The sequence below is a fragment of the Condylura cristata genome, unplaced genomic scaffold, assembly GCF_000260355.1.
Source record: "Condylura cristata isolate star-nosed mole 26May11 unplaced genomic scaffold, ConCri1.0 scaffold00007, whole genome shotgun sequence".
Classification (NCBI taxonomy): domain Eukaryota; kingdom Metazoa; phylum Chordata; class Mammalia; order Eulipotyphla; family Talpidae; genus Condylura; species Condylura cristata.
Window position 1 is genome coordinate 26,627,543 of NW_004567108.1, and position 19,241 is coordinate 26,646,783.

The window sequence follows — 19,241 nt, forward strand, 5'->3', positions numbered from 1 at the left end:
TAGATCTGCCTGTTCTGCTCCCCACTCTGTCTCTGGTGAAGCCTCTCACCGCCTCTGAGCCTCTGGCCTGTACCCCAGTTCTGTATGCACAAATAAAAAAAATAAAAATAAAATACTCAAGTGAAGTAGTGGCTGGGGTAATATCTGACCTACAGAGGCTCTTAATAGGTTATTTGTTTTTTAAGATTTATTTATTTATGCTTAAGAACTGGGGTACAGGCCAGAGGTGTGGTGGGTGAGAGGATTCACCAGAGACAGAGTGGGGAGCAGAACAGACAGATGTACTAAAATACACTGCTGAGGGGAGCAGCGAGCGGGTCTGGAGAGGTCTGCTGTGCCATGTGGGTTAGCATCCTCGCTAGGGATCAAACTCGTGCTGCAGTGGCTTCTGAGAGCTTCATAGTGTGGTACTTTAACCCGTTGCACCACCAGGGAGATCCCAAGAGGTTATTTTTTTATGTGAAAGCTCTCTGCAGCAATTTTGACAGAGACAGTGGATATTGTCAAAAGACTACAAGTCTAAAGGTTATTAATATTACCATAGACTTAAGGAGTCTCTAAAAAAAAACTGTTTTTGAGTATTCCCCTTATATACTGAGAAATCATTTCCCGTAACAGGTCACCTTGTTGGCTGGTCTAGCTTGGCTTCAAGAAATGCACAAACAGTACAAGCATGGACAATGACCAAGCTAAAAAAGGAAAAAAAAAGCACAAGAATCTTCAGAACGAAAGACCCCCCACAATTAAGTGCTGATCAATATGGGACAAGTAGTGAAACTGAGAATGCCAAGGAAATTAACAGCCAATTACCTAGAGAGATAAACAATTTCTTTCCCTAAATTTCGCCTCATCAGATCTGAAAGCTAAAAGTCAATCACTTCCAAATTCTGAAGAAGAAATGTTTTCATCTGGAAATTTCTACAAAGGCAAACTCTCAATATGAATATGAAATTTTACTTTTAGTACTCACTTAAAAGGTTTGCTATAGACATATTTTGCTCCATATGTATTTCAAGAGAGGGATACAACAAAACTAAAACATAATCCAAGAAAGAAAAGGTAAGAGATAAAGAAAATTAAAAAATTTAGGGGAAAATGATCCCAAGTTGCAAATGGAAAGAAAACGGCTCAGCTATTCAACATTCAATATATGTAGACAGCTAAAAGATACAGCATGGGGAGGGTGACAATATAAAAAAGGGACCTTTAGAAATTCCAGAGAAAACAACAATAAACCACAAGACAAAGTCTAGGCAAAAACAGGAAACAAATTTACATGTGATTTGATTTTAAAAAATTAAAGGTTATGATATTTCATTTAGCAAAATGTATGGGAATACAAGATTGCACATTTTTTAAGCTATCCATTCATCATTTATAGTATCTGATTTCACATTACATTTATTTAGATGGTCAAAATTTGATAAGCATCCTAATTTTTAGAATCAACCAATGCATGGAAGCTATAACCCTTGTATCATAACTGTGTGTAGATGTTTTAACATAATTTTAAAACAGTAAAAAAATTAAAGGTTTGGGTAATAAAAGTTAATAAGTTAAAGAGCTAAGAGAAAAATACATGAGATGGGGGTCCTTATTTGTTCTTATTAAGTAAATAGAAATCCATAGATTCTAGATATAGTTAACAGAGGTTTTTTTTAAAGGCTTCACAATATTATTTCAAGGTAATTTTCTCATATTGTCTTTTTATTTATGAAATGCCTTCCCTGCAGTACCTATCATAAAAAATATATTTATTCTACAATCCCTATTGTGATATCAAATTTTCCCTAATCAACTCAAAAGAATGGTAGCTCTCTCTTTCCTGCCCCTCTCCACTTTAATAGTTTGTGAGTTATTATCTCATGCATTTGACGCTGGCTTGTGTTTCTTATCTAATGTGCTTTTTTTATTGCTATCCTATATGCCCTAAGAGCAGAAAGTCTCTCTTTGGACCCACCCATAACTTTTAGTAACTAGTGGTAAAATCTACACTATATTGAGGGCAAAATAAATATCAACTCTCTCACATGGATATGTACACTTGCAGCTTAACCGAAGTTAAGAATATTTTAATAATCAAAGTACCTTTACTAAGAAATGGGCCCCATTTTGAAGAAATGCATCATTTCTTATTGGTAATTTTGTAGTGACTTGGGTTTTCTGTTCTGGAAAAATGAGGCTATTTTTCCCGGATGTGTTTAAGATGCCATCTTTTGCTCTCAGCGGGTCCAGAGCTCCAGCAGGAATATAAAGTGCAGAATAAAACATCTTCACATCTCCTTTAGTTCCTCCTAATCTTGTAAAACTCAAGGATAAATATCGTTCACCTGGGCTGCTTTCAATCTTCTGGTTTTCCAGTGAAAAAAATGTTATGAGGCCATAAACATCATCATTATCCTGAATGTAAAACAAAAGCTGCAGACAAAGGAATAAAAATTTAAAGTGCAGAATTCTCAGCAGCTGCAATTACTAAACATTCCATTTTTCTAAACAATTTTGATTTTTTTTAATTTATTTCTATATCATGTCTAAAAATGATGACTGATATGGAGTAGAGTAAAAGATTAAGCAAAAATAGATCTGAAAACTTTCCTAATATATAGCTTGTGGAATTTATTTTAGGAGTAAACTTTTTATTACAAACGGGCCAATTCTTCCCAGAGAAGCAACACAAGTGTTTGTCCTGTTCCATCATCCACATAAATTTGAAATGTGAGATCATATTCTTTGGCTTTTCTATAGCACAGAAATATCCACACAAGCAAAGCACAAGGAGAGCTCTACCTCTGCAGGCTCGCTCACTTCTGCACCTCCCTGTATTGTATGTGGCAGAATCTGCAGCAAATAAGCTTCTGCCTCTTCAGGTATATCATCACTAACAACAGTAAGAGGAATGGAGGCCAACATCTGCCCTTGTGCAAAATGAAGCACTCCGGAACTTGGTCTGATATCATCAGTCACCGGTGAGGGATCGCTGTTATTTCGTGTCAAGATCCAGTTCACTGACACATTCCCATGAGTGCCACCATTTCTAACCACCGTAATTTCTTCAAATCTAGAAAATTTTAAAGAAAAAATATACAGTTACATGATGCTCTCTACTTTCCTTCGGTGGGTTGTTCCAATGTTAACTTGACCATCAGACACTGATTAAAAAATAGAAATCTGTATCAGAGAGAATGCCTGTTTTTAAGATGAACTGGGATGTAGCTATGTCCTACAAAACTATATGAATTCATTGTCCCTCCCAAAATAAAAAAGGAAACTGAAGCTATGACAGAGGACATGACACACACTCTTAACAGTTCAACATCGTTGTCTACACCTTAAACATTAAACCTTGGAATACATTAACATAATTCTACCAATAGGAGTAAAATAAACCATACCTTGTTGTTGTATCTTCATCAATTACAACTGTCTTTTCAAACAAGATACTGTTGAATGAGAGGACTCCGTACGGTTTGTCATTTGGCTTAATGGTGACCTGGACAATGGAAGGGGCAGCTAGCACAGCATCACCCCTTAGGGTCTCCTTTAGTAACACAATGTGAAATGATTCAGCAATCTCTGGTATGGCGTCATCCACTATTTGAAATTTCAAATGAGATTCATAAATAAAAGGCGGGAAAACAATAGTTGTGTTGGGTTGAAGATCAATGAAATCTAAATTTTGCTGAGCATGTGCTGTTGAATTCCCAGTTACTACAGCATAACTGATGGCAACTTCATATTCATCAGAGCCAATCACATTTCCACTGTCATCTTTGCCACGAACCACTGGAATTAAAAGAATATCATCCTCCTCAGGCACCAAATAGGTACTCTGAATGAACCTTACAGGACTGTCATTTTTCTTGATGATAATTTCAACTGAGTTCCTAGAGGTGTTGACCTCAGCTCCTCCTTCCACACTCTTCAATTGAATGAAAAATATCTCATCATTTTCTGGTACCTGTTAAAGGAATAGAAGCAGTGGCAAAACATCAATAGTCAAAGACACTTGCAAAGAAAACAAAGTGGAAAATGCCTCTAGTTTTAATACAATCATACAGAAATAAAAAATCTTTCATTGCCAGGAGCAAATGGAGAGGCTTTTAAAATTTATGTGCTAAGATATTTTCCAAAGGCAAATAATATATTTTAGGTACGTAAGAAAAAGTTCAGATAGAGTTGTGAACAGGTACTGTAGATACAATTCTTTCCACCTTAATAAATCTCTAGACAACTCCAAAGAATTAACAATAAAAATAAACACTAATTTGTTTTGTCAGGTGGGCAGATCAGAAGAAACATTTGCAATCTAATAATAATAATAATAATAATACAAATAGTTTTTGACCACATGAATTATTCTTGCATCTCTCTAAAAAGTTTCATGTACTTAATTCAAGAATTAATTGATCATAGTATTTCCAATGCACTCTTCATGAATCCCTGCAGAACAGGCTATGAGAGTCACCCTAGGCAAAACTCTGATAGTGATAAGTTGACACCTTTTATTTCTTTGTAATTGCCAGGAAATCTTAGGGTTAATTTTCACTGCATTGTTTGAAATTCTCCTACATTCACAAATTCCATTTTATGAATGAAAAATGAAAAAAAAATCATACATCTTTTCACCTCCATGAATATTACCTTTGACAATATAATGGTAATATTTTTGGGTATTGATTAAAAATAAATAAATGTTTAAGTACTGATCCAAAAAAATAAAATGTTCTGATTTGATTAGTGATCCTTTCCCCTCCCCCCTCAACTTCCTTGAAGAATAATTGACAAATACAATTATATTTAAAGTATAAACTAGAAGCTTTGATAAATAAATACATTATAGAATGATGATTAAGATCAAGATAATTAGCACCTCGGATAGTTAACTTTGTTTATGGGGAGGAGGAGGAAGAGCACTTAACTCTCAACAACTTTTACATAAATAATCCTACATATAAAATGCTGTATTAGTAACTACAGTCATAGTACCTTAGGTACTCAGAAGATGATCTTTTAAGCTTACAATTAAAATGAATACCTAATCACTGCCCCCAATTTGTAATATTTTCAATGTTCTGGAATCTAAAAAGATTTTTATTAGTTTCCAGAAGCAGATGAACTAATAAAGTTATCAATGCTACCTAATGTTTCGCTTTTTTAGGAGAAACAATGTTTCTTTTCCAATGTTTCCTAATTCATCTTCTTCGTTTTCTTGGGATCTATTGTGATTTGATTTCATGGTTTTCAAAGCAAGGTAAAGGGAGGGTTATAAATTCCCAGCTATCCCTGTTTTTTATTAAGACTGTTATTTTATTAAAAGTTATGATTTCTTTTGTTTAGCTCATCATATTGTTTAGTTCCATTCTTTACTTGGCAGATAAGCTGTTTCATTACCTTAATGCTTAGTAACTTCAACATACAATGTGAAAACAACAGATTCTTTCCTATGAGAGTGAACATTTCAAATAGCCAAACAAAAGAATATCAGTAACAGCAGAACATTCTTTTGCCTTTATTTTAAAATATTTACAACTCCAGTCAAAAGTAGAGCCAGTAACAAAAATTATTTATCAGGATTTATAAACTGCTTACTTAGTTTATTACAGTCGTTGCCAGTTATTCAAACACATCAGCTTCTCGGTATACACTTTCATGTGAATTAAGTAAGATAAACATTAGCCTGGTATATTCCAAAATAGCAATATATAAAGTATGATTTGCCATATACTCTAACTTCATATAGGTCAGGGTTCTTAAATTGTTTCAAATGTTGAACACAATTTAATACTTGATATAATGTTCTCTAGTATGTCTGTAACACAGTGTGCTTGGCCTATGAAAGCATTTAACTTTATCTCACCTCATCATCAAGCACTGTCAAGTTATAAACTACTGTTGCTCTACCAGGGGAAAAGGTAATATTTCCTTTAACTGGACTCAGATCTTCTTCAGGTGGATTGGGACCATCTTCTACCTGCAAAGACACACACGGTGCCATCAATGAATATAAAATATTTCACAAGACTGACAAAACATATTGTGGTGTCAATTGATGAAAATTTGAAGTTTACTAAAATGCTTTGCAAGAAGAATTATACTAACCTGTATGTAAGTCTACTCTTCCAGTGGAAATTTAAGGCCTATAATGTTATTATATAAATACATTAAGTTATTTTTTTAAAGTTTTCTTTTTTGACCAGAGGGGAAATAATACATAAATATCTTTCCTTGAGCTGGAGGTATTCAAGATTAGTAAATTCCTTTAAGTAATGGCCTCAAACACCACCTCCACCACTGTGTAACCAGGGCAAGCTATTTAACAACTCTATGGAGCATTTTCCTCATCTTTAAATTAAAAATAATATCCATTTCACAGATTAGATGTGAAGATTTAATTAAAAATCATTTATTTGAAAAGCCTGAGCTCTTTTAGGTATAAGGATATAAGGCAATGAACAAGGCAAATTCCTCACACATATGGACCTTGCATTTAATGGGAGGAAACAAATGCTAAATTAACAAATATGTCAGATGATAAGTACTAGGGAGAAAAAATTCAGGTCATGAGGGAGACTGCAGGAGGACTTGCTGTTTTCGGGAGTAATCATCAGTGGAAGGCACATAGAACAATATATGAAAATATTAATTACTCTCTGTATTAGCTGTGATTACTCACACAAAATACGCATGATTAAATAAAATATTTCAGGCATCCATAGAATTTTTTTTTTCTTTTTGAAACTTTATTTCAACATAACTATGTTTCTAGAAATCACTCATTGGTTAATAGAAGGCAACTTATGTCTACCTACCCTATACTATTTGGACCAAAAGCTTGGTATATGGTTTTAGTTTTTTTATAAAGCAAAGATTTGCAACCTGGTTTAGTTCTCATTGATTACAATTGAATATAAAAGATCCTCCATCAAATGCTGATAAAACACAGAGAAATTGAAAACACTATAATCTGACAATGCTTTATCCTTTCTGTAAACAATTTTTTCTATATTTGTTATCATTAACATTTTAAAAGTATATGCCTGTTTCTAAGTACATGAAATACTGTTTAAGGTTTCCCAAGTAGAACTTGCAAGACTACTGCACATTCTTTTTTTAAGATTTATTTAAATCTTAAAAATACAGAACTGGGGTATAGGCCAGAGGTATAGAGGCAGTGAGAGAATTCACCAGAAACAGTGGGGAACAGAACAGGCCTACTGATGAAGTACACTGCTGAGGGGAGCAGTGGGCGGGTCAGGAGATGTCTGCCACGCCATGTGGGTCACCGTCAGGGTGGGCGGGGATCGAACACATGCTTAAGTGGCTTTAGTTTCATAGTGCTGTGCTTTAATCCACTGCGCCACCAGAGAGAGTCCAACTATTGCACATTTAATTAGTATTTATCATGTTTTTCATTCACTGTTGCCTTATGCTATTCTATTTTCGTATGTAAATAAAAGTCACCATGAGCACAAATAAAACATATCAGAAGGTTCTAACACTCTGCTAGTTAAAAATAATATAAAAATAACATAATATAAAGTATAAATAATATAATAATATAAAAATAATATTAAAAATAATATATGATCATATGGCTTATAAATCACAGAATTAGTCGTGCACTAGTGATAACCACCCATTAAGTGTAATTTTTAAAAGTGTGGAATGTTGGCCCTCCCTGGTGGCGCAGTGGGTTAAAGCACTGTACTAAGAAGCTGAAACCACTTCCGCATGAGTTCGATTCCCACCTGCCCCGGAGGTGACCACATGGTGTGGCAGACCTCTCCTGACCCGCCCGCTGCTCCCCTCAGCAGTGTACTTCGTTGATCTGCCTGTTCTGCTCCCCACTCTGTATCTGGTGAAGTCTTTCGCCACCCCTGAGCCTCTGGCCTGTACCCCAGTTCTGTATGCACAAATAAATAAATCTTTTAAAAAAAAAAAAAGTGTGGAATGTAAATGGGTTAGACTGCATATTAAATAATTGCATAAGTCTAAGTAATTTATGAGCATTTTTCTTTTAAAAATATTTTGTTTTTATATATTTATGCATATAAGAACTGGGGTGTAGGCTAGAGCTGCTGGGAGTGCGAGGATTCACCAGGCAGTGGAGAGCAAAACAGACAGAGTTACTAAAATACACTGCTGAAGGGAGCAGCAGGCAAGACAGGAGAGGTCTGCTGCACCCTGGTGGTCAGCTCCTTAGCTGGGGATCGAACTCATGCCAGAATGGCTGGCGATAGCTTAATAGTGCTGGAACTTTTAACCCCTGCACCAACAGGGAGGCCCTCACAGGCACTTTTCTTTATAATTTATATCTTTGAAAATTTTTACCATAAATTTTATAGAGTTAACATTATCATCCTTCTATTTTGTGGTTTATTATTTCCCCAGATATAAAATGATATAAAATGATAATTCCCCACATATACTATTTCAGCATAGTGTAGCCAAACAGGAAGGAAAGGATGCTCATATTAATCAAGAAGTTTATCTAAAAAAAGCATTTTTATTTCATTTTTATTAAGAGTCATCTTTATTATACAAAGGACATTTATTTTTACAATTGTTACCATTGGTATAAACTCGAAAGTGTTGCCACTTAGAATGCCTTCAGAAATAAGCTTACCTCAAAAGTCACAGTGACCATGCCATAGGTTCCTTTTTCCCTGATGAGGGTAAGAGGCACAGACTCATTCCTGCCTCTGGGCTCAATCACTGTGACAGAGAAAGGCTATTGGGGAGAGAAACGACAGTCACCAATCAATGTAACCTCTTACCTTAGAAATACTAACATGTCTACAGGCAAATCCACTCATGTTGTACTCATAAAAATGTAGCTTTTTCTAGCATTAATTAACCACATTAATTAATTAATAAAAATGCTTAAAAATAGTGTAAAAGGCACATAAATCTACTCAATCAAAAGATGCTGGTTCCTTTCCTGATTCTACCCAGAACTGCTCAGCTAAGAGACCTTGAATGGTATCTCTTTGAAAGATGACAAACTCCAGTGATCACAGATGCCTAAAAGTTCACAAAAATGTCTTTTCTCTCCAGAACAGGTCACTCAAAAAAAGTGGGAATTTGCACCCACCTACTATTCTCTCCTTACAGGTCAGCTCACCGTTGACAAACAGATGACTGCAAAGGAGGATTTCAGGACATGAAAGGAGGAAACAGCTAGGATTTCAAATGTTGAGCCATGATGAGCTGGCTGGTTGATACTTGGGGTAGAAGAGAAGAGCAAAGTGCCCAGGTGCACATTAGCTAGGACAGCAGAGCCCATCTCACTGGATGACCCTAAATCCCATATCCTCATCATAAAGGGGGACAGGAATGCCTGTCTGAAAGGGTTAGAATGACAGTACCCTAATGCCCGGCACATAGTGAGAGCTCAATAGTGTTAACTATTATTATCACCAATGTTCCCTTCATCATCAATATAGTCATCCAGGCAAAGACACAAAGTCAACCTATTTAGAAACTGAGTTTAATGGCTACTTAGTTTAATTTTCAGTACAAGGATGCATACCCTACCAAGGAGCAGAGAACATACTAGTCTAGGATGTGGAATTAATACTAGAAATAGGTTCACTTCCACAGGGTAACATGTATATTGTGTAAAAGAAAGGGGGTAGGGGAGGGGAATCAAATGAGATTAGCATGACAAAGTGGAATGGGTATAGAAGAAAGGCAGTATGAAGAGAAACAAGTAATTAAGGGGCCCTGCTTCATAATTAATAATTTGCTGTCATTCAAACAGAAATGACAGATTAAATAATTATGATAAATGACCATATAGTGTTGATGAAAAAGTATCTACCTTATCAACATTGCCCACAAAATCCTTTCAATAGATACTGCAATTATAAAAATTTAAAGCACTAAGAACATGATATACAATACAACCAAATAGTAATGAACTAAATGAAAAATAAATGACAAGCTGGGAGTAAGTAGTTCATCATATTTTAGTAACAATCATTAGTAACATTATTCACAAAGACTTTCTAAAGGAAGTTTTAATCCAAAGATTAAAACACCAGACGTAAAATTAATGAGAACATAGGAATTTGGTGGTTAAGCAGAAAAAAATCAATTGCTAAGGAATAGTGAGGGGGGGAATGACAGACCTTTAACCTTCAAGAAATATTAAGGAATAGAATAAGAAAAAGATTAGAATTTTGAAAAGCTATCATTTCTGCTATTCAATTTTAAATTCACAATAGGTTTTGTCAGTATTTTTTCAATATGCTTTTCTCATTTTCAAATCACTCTAAACTTTCAGAGGAGGCTGACAGATAATGCTTTCTGCAAGTGGTATTTGGGAAACTGGGTTACAATCTGCCTCCCCCCCATAAATTTGTATATCTAAATCCCACACCCTAATGTGACAATATTTGGATTTTGGGCTTTTGGGGTGTGATTAAGTCATAAGGGCAGAGTCCTCATGAATAAATTAGTGCCCTTTTAAAAGAGAGCCCAGAAACTTCCTAGCCCCACTGAATATATGTAGATAAACACACACACACACACACACACACACACACACAAAGACCATCTATGAATCAGGAAGTGAGCCTTCCAAGACAATAAATCTGCCAGTCCTCTGATCTTCATCATTTCAGCCTCCAGAACGATGAGAAATAAATTTCTGTTGTTTATAAACTACTCAGTCTGCAGTAGTCTGTTATAGCAGCCTGAAGATAACATTTGAGCTCAACATCAGTCAAAGGAGATACCAGATAAGTCAGGTGGAATCGTCAACAGAAAGATATAAGGAAAAGAGATGACCATGCTCACATAGGATTCTTGCTTCAGAGAAATCTTAGGTAGAGCAAATGGACAGTATACAAAATGTGAAATATTAACAAAGTAAGGCAAAATTTATTTAAATAACAAAAGAGAATGATACAGGTAATATGAAAAAAATATTAAAATGTTATAAACTTTCATGTAGCAACCACAAGATTAACCAATTATTCATACCCATACCATATTAAATGAAATAACTCCAAATGCATTGTCATTTGATAATATTGTCACAGTAACAGTTGTTGGCCAACCAAGTTTCACTTTTGCTGAAGGTTTCTAAAAATAGAAGCCAAAAATTAAATTAATCGATTAAAAATAAGAGGGAAAACAATCATTTTACTAGAACTTCTATCTTTAAGTAATTACTCAGAAAATAAAGATACAAGTAAACTTTTTAAGACACAGATTAAGAAAATACAATCAAACTAAGTCAATAATGACCAGTAAGTCCCAAACAAGAATTTCTCAAAAAGGTTTTGAAAACTATTCATCATTTCTATTAATATAAATTATTATAATTATAAGTAATCACTGGGTAGAAATATAATTAATGTCATTACTAATGTAACAGAAAATAAGTATGAAGTATGAATTTTTATTCAAATATTATTTTTTCTTACACTATAGAAGGTACTGAAACTTAAAATGATTCCATAAACAACAGAGCCAAATTAAAGATAAAAGATTAAATATTATAGAAATGGGAGTACTTTCTGCTACATTTCTATTGATATACAACAGCACCGTAAAAAATATGAAAAGTTACTTACAAAAGCAAAGCTGTTTCAAGCATCATTTTCACAAAACTTTTAATCATTCTACTATAATCATTCAAAAAAATTCTCAAATGCCATTCTGAAAAGTGAACTAGAGCAACATTAGCAGCCATTGCCTCAACCTAATCAAGGGAACTACAAGGGACAGTTAAACACTAAGCTATTCAAACATTTTTCCCAGGGGTATTTGGGAATTTATTCTAAGACACAGGCACCTCCCAATTTCATGCCTGGTTTTTGTATCCTTCTCCTTTGAACTCAGAAGTCATGATCATTGTTTGTGCATCTGGTTTAGCAGCAGAGGGATAAAAGAGTAAAGGGCCAAAGGGAAGACAAGGTTTTCTCGAGCATTTGTCAAGGTGATGCCTAAATTAGTTGAATGGATCTAAAAACAAGAATCTTCTAACCAGGCTTGGCTGAGGAAAAACCAGATCATTGAAATGCTGTCAATTTTGGCTTTTAAGAAATCACCGATCACCTAAATTATCTTCTCACCAAAGAAATAAGATTGGTAAGTATTGCATGACGTGTATAAATTGAAATTACGGAGGAAGAAGGACTTACCTGTAATGTTAAGTGAAAAATAAATGTTTCATCAGGCTCTGGTATGTCATCATCACATACTGCTATGTAGACTGTTCTGTTTGTTTCACCAGCAGGTATAAAAGCGGCAGCGTATGTGTCAAAAAAGTCACCAGTATCTTCTCCATAAAGCTATCAAATGCAAAATATAGGTAGTTCTTATAAAACAGTGCTGATACAAGTGAAATTGATGCTAAGTGGAACAACTAACAGAAAAAGACATCAATAATTAAGTGACACCGTTTATAAGTAGGATTCAAAAACAAAGCAAATAGTATCACTATAAAGCTAATAATATCACCTTCAAAAGCATTATAGAAGAAATAATTGTACACAAAAACATTATTTCTGACCTCACAGTAAAGGAATCACTACATATACAAGCAATAGTTAGATAGGAAAGTAATGATGTGAATTGTTTTCTCTGCCTCTTGGTTGATCTGAGGCAGGATTCAGTGAACCTAACAAGACACAATTATAGCTAAATTCTCCCAAAGAAGAGGTAAGAATAGCTTGCATACATATCAGGAAATCAATTATTTTCCCTATTAGTTTCAAAAAACTGCTCACTTCAAAATGTTTATAGTGAAATTTTATTTGCATTCTCCACTTCACTAGACACTCAATTATTTTAGCGTTGCAAATGTATTAGTCACTATGATCTTCTCTCTAACTTTTTAAGATCTCTTTCTGTAACATTAGCATTGGTAAAATTTTCAAGGGAGAAATAATTATGAAAGCTATTACTTATGCAAATTTAAAATAAATTTCTTTTGACAAAGAACTTAAAATGAATAATTTACCTACTAGGAAAAAAAGACAGCTATGACAATACAAATAAAAAATGAAGGCTATGTACAGGTAAATTTTAGTCAGTTACCGATATTCATTTATAAACATAAGTCAAGTTTTAAATACTTGAGAAATCCAAGCAAATTATTAGGGTTTTGGAAAACTTGTATTCGTAACTTAATATCAAAAATAAACAGTCTTTTAGGAAGCATAAATATCAAGAGCAATGCAAACAAATAAGAGAAAATTAGTTGTCCAACCTAAAAAAACAATTCAAAAATCCAAGATATGAAAAAATGAACATCAGATTCAATTTCATCAGAGCAACATAATAGCAAAAGAAACAAACTCCAATGACAAACAGCTCAGTAGTGATTAGGGTAATGTTACCACCATCAAGACAAGTAGTGAAAATCATAGAACTGGAAAAAGTCTTTATAATACAATCAAATTATATGAAAAGAATTATCAGATACATTTATTCACACAAAAATGAAGTCAATAAATATAGGAATGTCAGAAGTTGTAAATAAAAAATGCACAAAATTATAATACTGGGTTTGTTTCATATGTATTTATTCTCCCTGTTTCTACAATGTTTCACAATGTGATAATCTAACATGTTATTTAAATAGTTTTCTTTGAAATAATAAAATTCAAGTTCCTTGGGTTTCAAATATAGCAATATCATAGTAGATATCTGACATTATTCTTTTGGTTAAACAGATCAATTACATTCACATACAATACTTCCAAAGGAGATCAATCAACAACTCTAACTTCTAGTTAATACATTTAGTTTCTCCCCCCTCAAAAGATCTCTCCAACATAATTCAGTTTTTTATTGTCTTTTTTCTACTTTTAATAGTTCATAGCATTTCCATTAAGTCATCTGACAATAAAGATCTGAGCAGAGAGAAAAATTGAATCCAAATTGCTCTAAACAGAATGTTCTTTTACTTGGAGATACTCAGGACTTTTTTGAGTTTTATTTGTTTTGTTTCAATCAAGTTACATGAGCATTTAAAACTGTTAAGTCTATAACTAAAATATTGTTATCTAATGCACATTATAGAATATAATAATTAGTATGAATGGAATAGTGTATCTGTAAGTCCTTTACCTAATGAAAGTACTTAAAATTTCAAACAGTAAAAATCATACCATTGAAATTAAGAAACTTCATATCTATTTAAACAAGAATAAAACTACAGTCATTCCTTACCGATACAATCGCAGTGACATTTGCTGGCTGTCCTACCCTCTCGATGACAAGTCGAATAACTGTTGTACTTGTTTCATTAACTACAAATTCTGTTTGTCCAGAGAACCTTATTTCTGTCTCTCCAAATACAAAAGGGATGAGTAAAGCTGAAAGAAGATTTGCTAATAAAGATGCAGAGGGCATCCCTGTTTAAAAAAAAAAAAAAAAGTTTTGTTCACAAAACAGATCTAATATATTTTTATTAAATTATCTTGTACAAATGTAAGAGTGAGGAGTTAGAACATATGGAACCAAGACATAGATATATCAAATGGTAAGTCATCCATTAAAATGTGGGATCATATAAATAAGTTTAAAATCACAGTGTCGTCTTATGGTTCTCTTTTACTATTCATAAGAACTTTTTGTTCTTTTCTTTCCATGATAGTTATAACTAGCCTTAAGTTTATTACATTTAGCTTAATTTAAAATACTGAATACTTTATTTTAAGAAAAACCTAAACAACAACATGGAAACTGACATAAAGTGCATCTTATTAATGAAAATGAAAAAAAACACCAGCCCACACTAAAAAAATAATTTGCATGGATCAATAATCTTAAAGGGATTTAATTCATCGATTTATTGAAAAGCATACCAATATAGAAGTTTAATAAATTGATTTCTTGGTTGGGTCTAGTTTTCCCTTAAATGTACCTTATTTGAGAACGTTTTATAAAAATTTTTAGTTATGGCAAGGAAATACTAATCCCCCTTTCAAAGAAGACAAAAATTTCCAGCACTTAAATTTCTTTCATGTTACTAGTTAAAATACTGATAGCACTTCTTAGAAATGGAACATGTTGCTTTAAAATGAGAAAATTTGGGAAAGTATTTCCTTTCCCATAAGTTTTATTGTTTTCTTCTTACTACAATGTGTGTGTTCATGAGTCATCAACATTGTTTCTACTTTCAGCCCTGTAATTCAGTGTTTTCAAAAGCACAACAGCACAGTGATCTCTTGAAAGTGCTGCTGTTTTGTGATGTAGATGTATCTCTAAAAATGCGAACAATTTATCTCATGGATCATTAAGATTCCAATGGATCTATGTGATCAGTCACATGGATATAACAAGTTCATGGTTTTAAAGGAGAAATGCATTATGTACACTCTATGAGCCAAAATGCTTCCTATTAATCTTTACTTTGGTCAAATAATAAAATTTTCACGTGTGTAGTATCTCCACATAGTTATATACATGGCTTAATTTTAGGAATCACCAAATCACCTTCTTCATATATTTTAGTATTTATATGCAATTTTCTCAGTCAACTATATTCAAACTGTGTAGTGTGAGACTGTTACACATACTTATGGCTGCAAAATCTTTAGACAGAGATGCAAAGTTCAGCTAGAGTCCAGAAAGTACAAGCAGCAAAGGGGCAGGGCTTCAGGGGGACTAAGACACATTTGCCTTTTCTGTAAGAAAGCCTGTCGAGAAACCTGGGGGGTAGGGGGGAATCAAATTGTTCTCCTTCACCCACTGCCAACCCATCTGACTTCTAACATTAACCAGCACCATATTACCATATTACAAAAAAAAAAAAAAAAGTGGAGGGAAGGAAAGGGGAAGAAAAAGGTAAAACCTTGGGGAGGCAGGCAATTGGGAGAGTTTAGGCAATACTAAAGACACCAGAAAATATTCTGTGGAACTCTAAAGTCAGACCTCACTTAAGACAAATAGAAAGAAACTAGAGAAGGTGAAATGAATACAGAATGGAAGAGTGAGGGGATAGCAAACTGGGCATTGGACAGTAAAGAAAGGTTGACTTTGACCTATCAAGATTCTGAAAGAAAAATCTCAGTTCCTTGAATGTGAGATGTGGTTAAACCTTGAACAAAAAGTAAGAAGACACCTGAATTTCTCAGTGAGAAAGAGTCAAAGCAAGTTGCAGCATGGGAGGGGAAATCACCAACTAGTGAAACAAAGTTTCTCAAAAACTGTCCTGCAAATAAAATACTGATTTCCACACCCAAAAATTTTGAACCAGGGTATTTAGGGTGGAACCCAGGAATCTGCATTTTGATTCTAATGCAACTGATTGTTTGGAAACACGTTGAGATATACTGTGTTAGACCACATGTGTGGCTTTTAGATAATTACTGAATTTTTCAATACACTATGATTGACCTTATTACTGACTTCTTCAAATATTTTTTACATATTGTGTTGCATTAAGATTCCATCTATACTGGCCCTCCCTGGTGGCACAGCGGGTTAAAGCACTGCACTGAGAAGCTTAAGCCACCTCCGCATGAATTCGATTTCAGCCTGCACAGGAGGAGTCCACATGGCGAGGTAGACCTCTCCTGACCCACCCGCTGAACCCCTCAACAGTGTACATCGTCAATCTGCCTGTTCTGCTCCCCACTCTGTCTCCGGTGAATCCTCTCACCCTCCACATCTCTGGCCTGTACCCCAGTTCTATATGAATAAATAAGTAAATCTTAAAAAAAAAAAAATTCCATCTATACTGAAGAAAAACTGTAATGATCTATAGAAAGTAATCATAACAACAAATGCTTACACAAGGTTGTTCAAGGTGCACTAGGCACAGTAACACATTTTCACAATAACAACATTACTATGAAGAAGCTGCTAACGTTAACCCTATTTTATAGCCAAGGAACTAAAGCACAAACAGCCAAGGTAACATGCAGAGTTATTTAGCTAAGTGGAGAGGCAGGATTTGAATCTAGGAGCCCGCCTCTAGACTCTACCCAATACTACATTGCATTGCCTGTTATATTTTACTCCTTCAAATCATACATTTCTATCTTAAACACACCATAGATCATTTATGCTGTTTCTAAACTCATGGATATTTTAAATTCATTCACAATAACCAAAACTACCAACTATATTATTATTACTAGTCTCCTAAAAGTTTGCACCTTTTTATTCTGATAAACATTATACTTATTTTACTGAAACTGCCATTTTCTTGCCTACTTTAGGTATTTAACAGCATCTTTTAATGTCAGGGCCAATGAACTAAATAAAGCTGCATTCCAGCAGTTTCCCAGGCAATTAGAGCTCCAAGGTATTGTAGTTAAGTCAGTAAATTCATTTTAAATCGGTACACATCAATGAGTTTTTGAGGTAATGAAAAATGAACAAACAAGCATGATTGGAAATGCCTCAAATTCTGTGACATCACTGATAATTGAATCTCCTCTGCTTTCATCTTTGCCACTTGTAAGAAAAGTTGTTGAAGCAAACTTGGCATTCAATAGAAATTAAAAGATGGAGAAAAAGCTTTGAAAGTGAAGTTCCCAGCAAAAAACAGGCATTAATTACACTAATGCTGAATAGTTTCTTTTTTTAGAATATCTAAGTACATTTTTCTCTACCATATTAAAAACCTAATTTTTCTAAGTCCATTTGTTAAACTCAGAAAACAAGAAATTAATAATTGATACGACACAAAGCCTTTTATGAATATCAGCTCACTTTTTCTATTCTGAGACTCAATGTGAGTTTTATATGACCAACCTATTTTAAACTTCTCTGTAAAATTAATTTTAAACATCATGTTTGAAATCATACTATACTTAATTCATATTGCCACAATTGTGAAAGAATCATTTTAGCACTGTTTACGTCATCCCTCTGCATAAGCACGACATACCAATATTCAAATATCACTTCATAAATGTACTACTCACACCTCCCCCTCTTGCTCAGTGGGATTTAAAGTAAAATTACTCTTGCCAAAACCTCTCTTATATTTCAAAAGATCACTAGTTGTGCAAAAAAAATATGTAATTTAGGTTATTTCTGACTTCCTTTTTTCCCTGAATTAAACTATGACGTTTTGAAGTCCTGGTAGCACACAGGCACTAGAATTCTAGTAATCATATTCAGCCTATTCAACAAGCATGTAATTTCATAAAAATTCCAAAAATAAAATCATGACTATATTAAGGTATGTCCTACAATGCCATTTGTTAGCTTACAATACTATGGTGTAACATTTGTAAACTGAATACCCAATGTACATTGTAGAACACCCTGTGCCAATCATTGAGGACACAAAGATCCATAACACATGATCCCTGACTCCAAGATACTCACAGGAATGGGCCTATGATTCAGATGAAAATGATCAAAATCACAAGATGCAAGTTGAGACTTCTGATTTAGAACAGAAATACAGCTTACTTATACCACTGGATTCAGGACAATGATGATTTGGGCCAGTTCCCCTAAGCCTGGAAATGAAGCCAACAGAGACAGAGACAGAGCCTAGAAGTGGAGAGGAGCCAAGTCTTAATAATCAAGCCTGGATCCAGCTTTACCCTTGACTTTTCCTTTACTGGGGTGATAAATTACATTTTGGTCTGACCAGCTTGGGTTGGATTTTCTGTCCCTTTGAAAACCAGTATTTACTCACTAATCTCCAATCTCTGGCACTGTGAGTTCATGTTAGGATATACCAGTAGAGCACCTCTCAGTTCCCTGACACAAATGCTCAAGTTTTAATCTTTTTTAAACAATTATGAAAGGGCACTACACTAGCTATCTCTCCTGTTTTCAAGCAATTATTATCACCCTCTTGCGAAATTTTCTGTTCCACCTGGAAATTTACTATGGCCCCTAAGTCACACTGAGACAAACCAAAAATATCTTCACAACAGAACAAAGCAGCACCAGAGAACACAGCATTGACTGTATTCTGAGAAGTTTATTGACACAAGCTATGCAACTTCTGTCACCCGACAAGATAGATCTGAATGGAAGGGGAAAGCTCTGAAAAATCAGAATTTCCATGCTAACTTATGTTACAACCTCCCTTTTTTGTATAATCATAATATCAAAATATTCTGAGCAACCATCAGTTTACAACTGGATTGTCTTAGCCTCATAAGGCACTGCCTGGCCCAGGCAAGCAAAAAGTAATTTTACAACTGGCTGATTAATAAAAGCTATTGGCTGTTGTAGCAAAATCAATATTGTAAAACAAGGCAGTACTAGAACATGTTAAAAAATAACCAAAGACCTTTTTT

General features: G+C 34.2%; 1 protein-coding gene across 1 annotated transcript in view; it reads right to left on the minus strand.

Annotated features, from left to right (window-relative positions):
* ADGRV1 (adhesion G protein-coupled receptor V1) overlaps positions 1-14,373 on the minus strand; it is a 402,490-nt gene extending 388,117 nt beyond the window's left edge. The window contains exons 1-8 of the mRNA XM_004678139.1: positions 14,191-14,373; positions 12,156-12,305; positions 10,996-11,091; positions 8,627-8,731; positions 5,858-5,971; positions 3,393-3,958; positions 2,788-3,058; positions 2,089-2,418 (exon numbers count right to left, since the gene is read on the minus strand). Coding sequence (XP_004678196.1) covers positions 2,089-2,418; positions 2,788-3,058; positions 3,393-3,958; positions 5,858-5,971; positions 8,627-8,731; positions 10,996-11,091; positions 12,156-12,305; positions 14,191-14,373 — 1,815 coding nt within the window. The remainder of the gene's footprint in view (positions 1-2,088; positions 2,419-2,787; positions 3,059-3,392; positions 3,959-5,857; positions 5,972-8,626; positions 8,732-10,995; positions 11,092-12,155; positions 12,306-14,190) is intronic.
* Between the last annotated feature and the right edge of the window lie 4,868 nt (positions 14,374-19,241).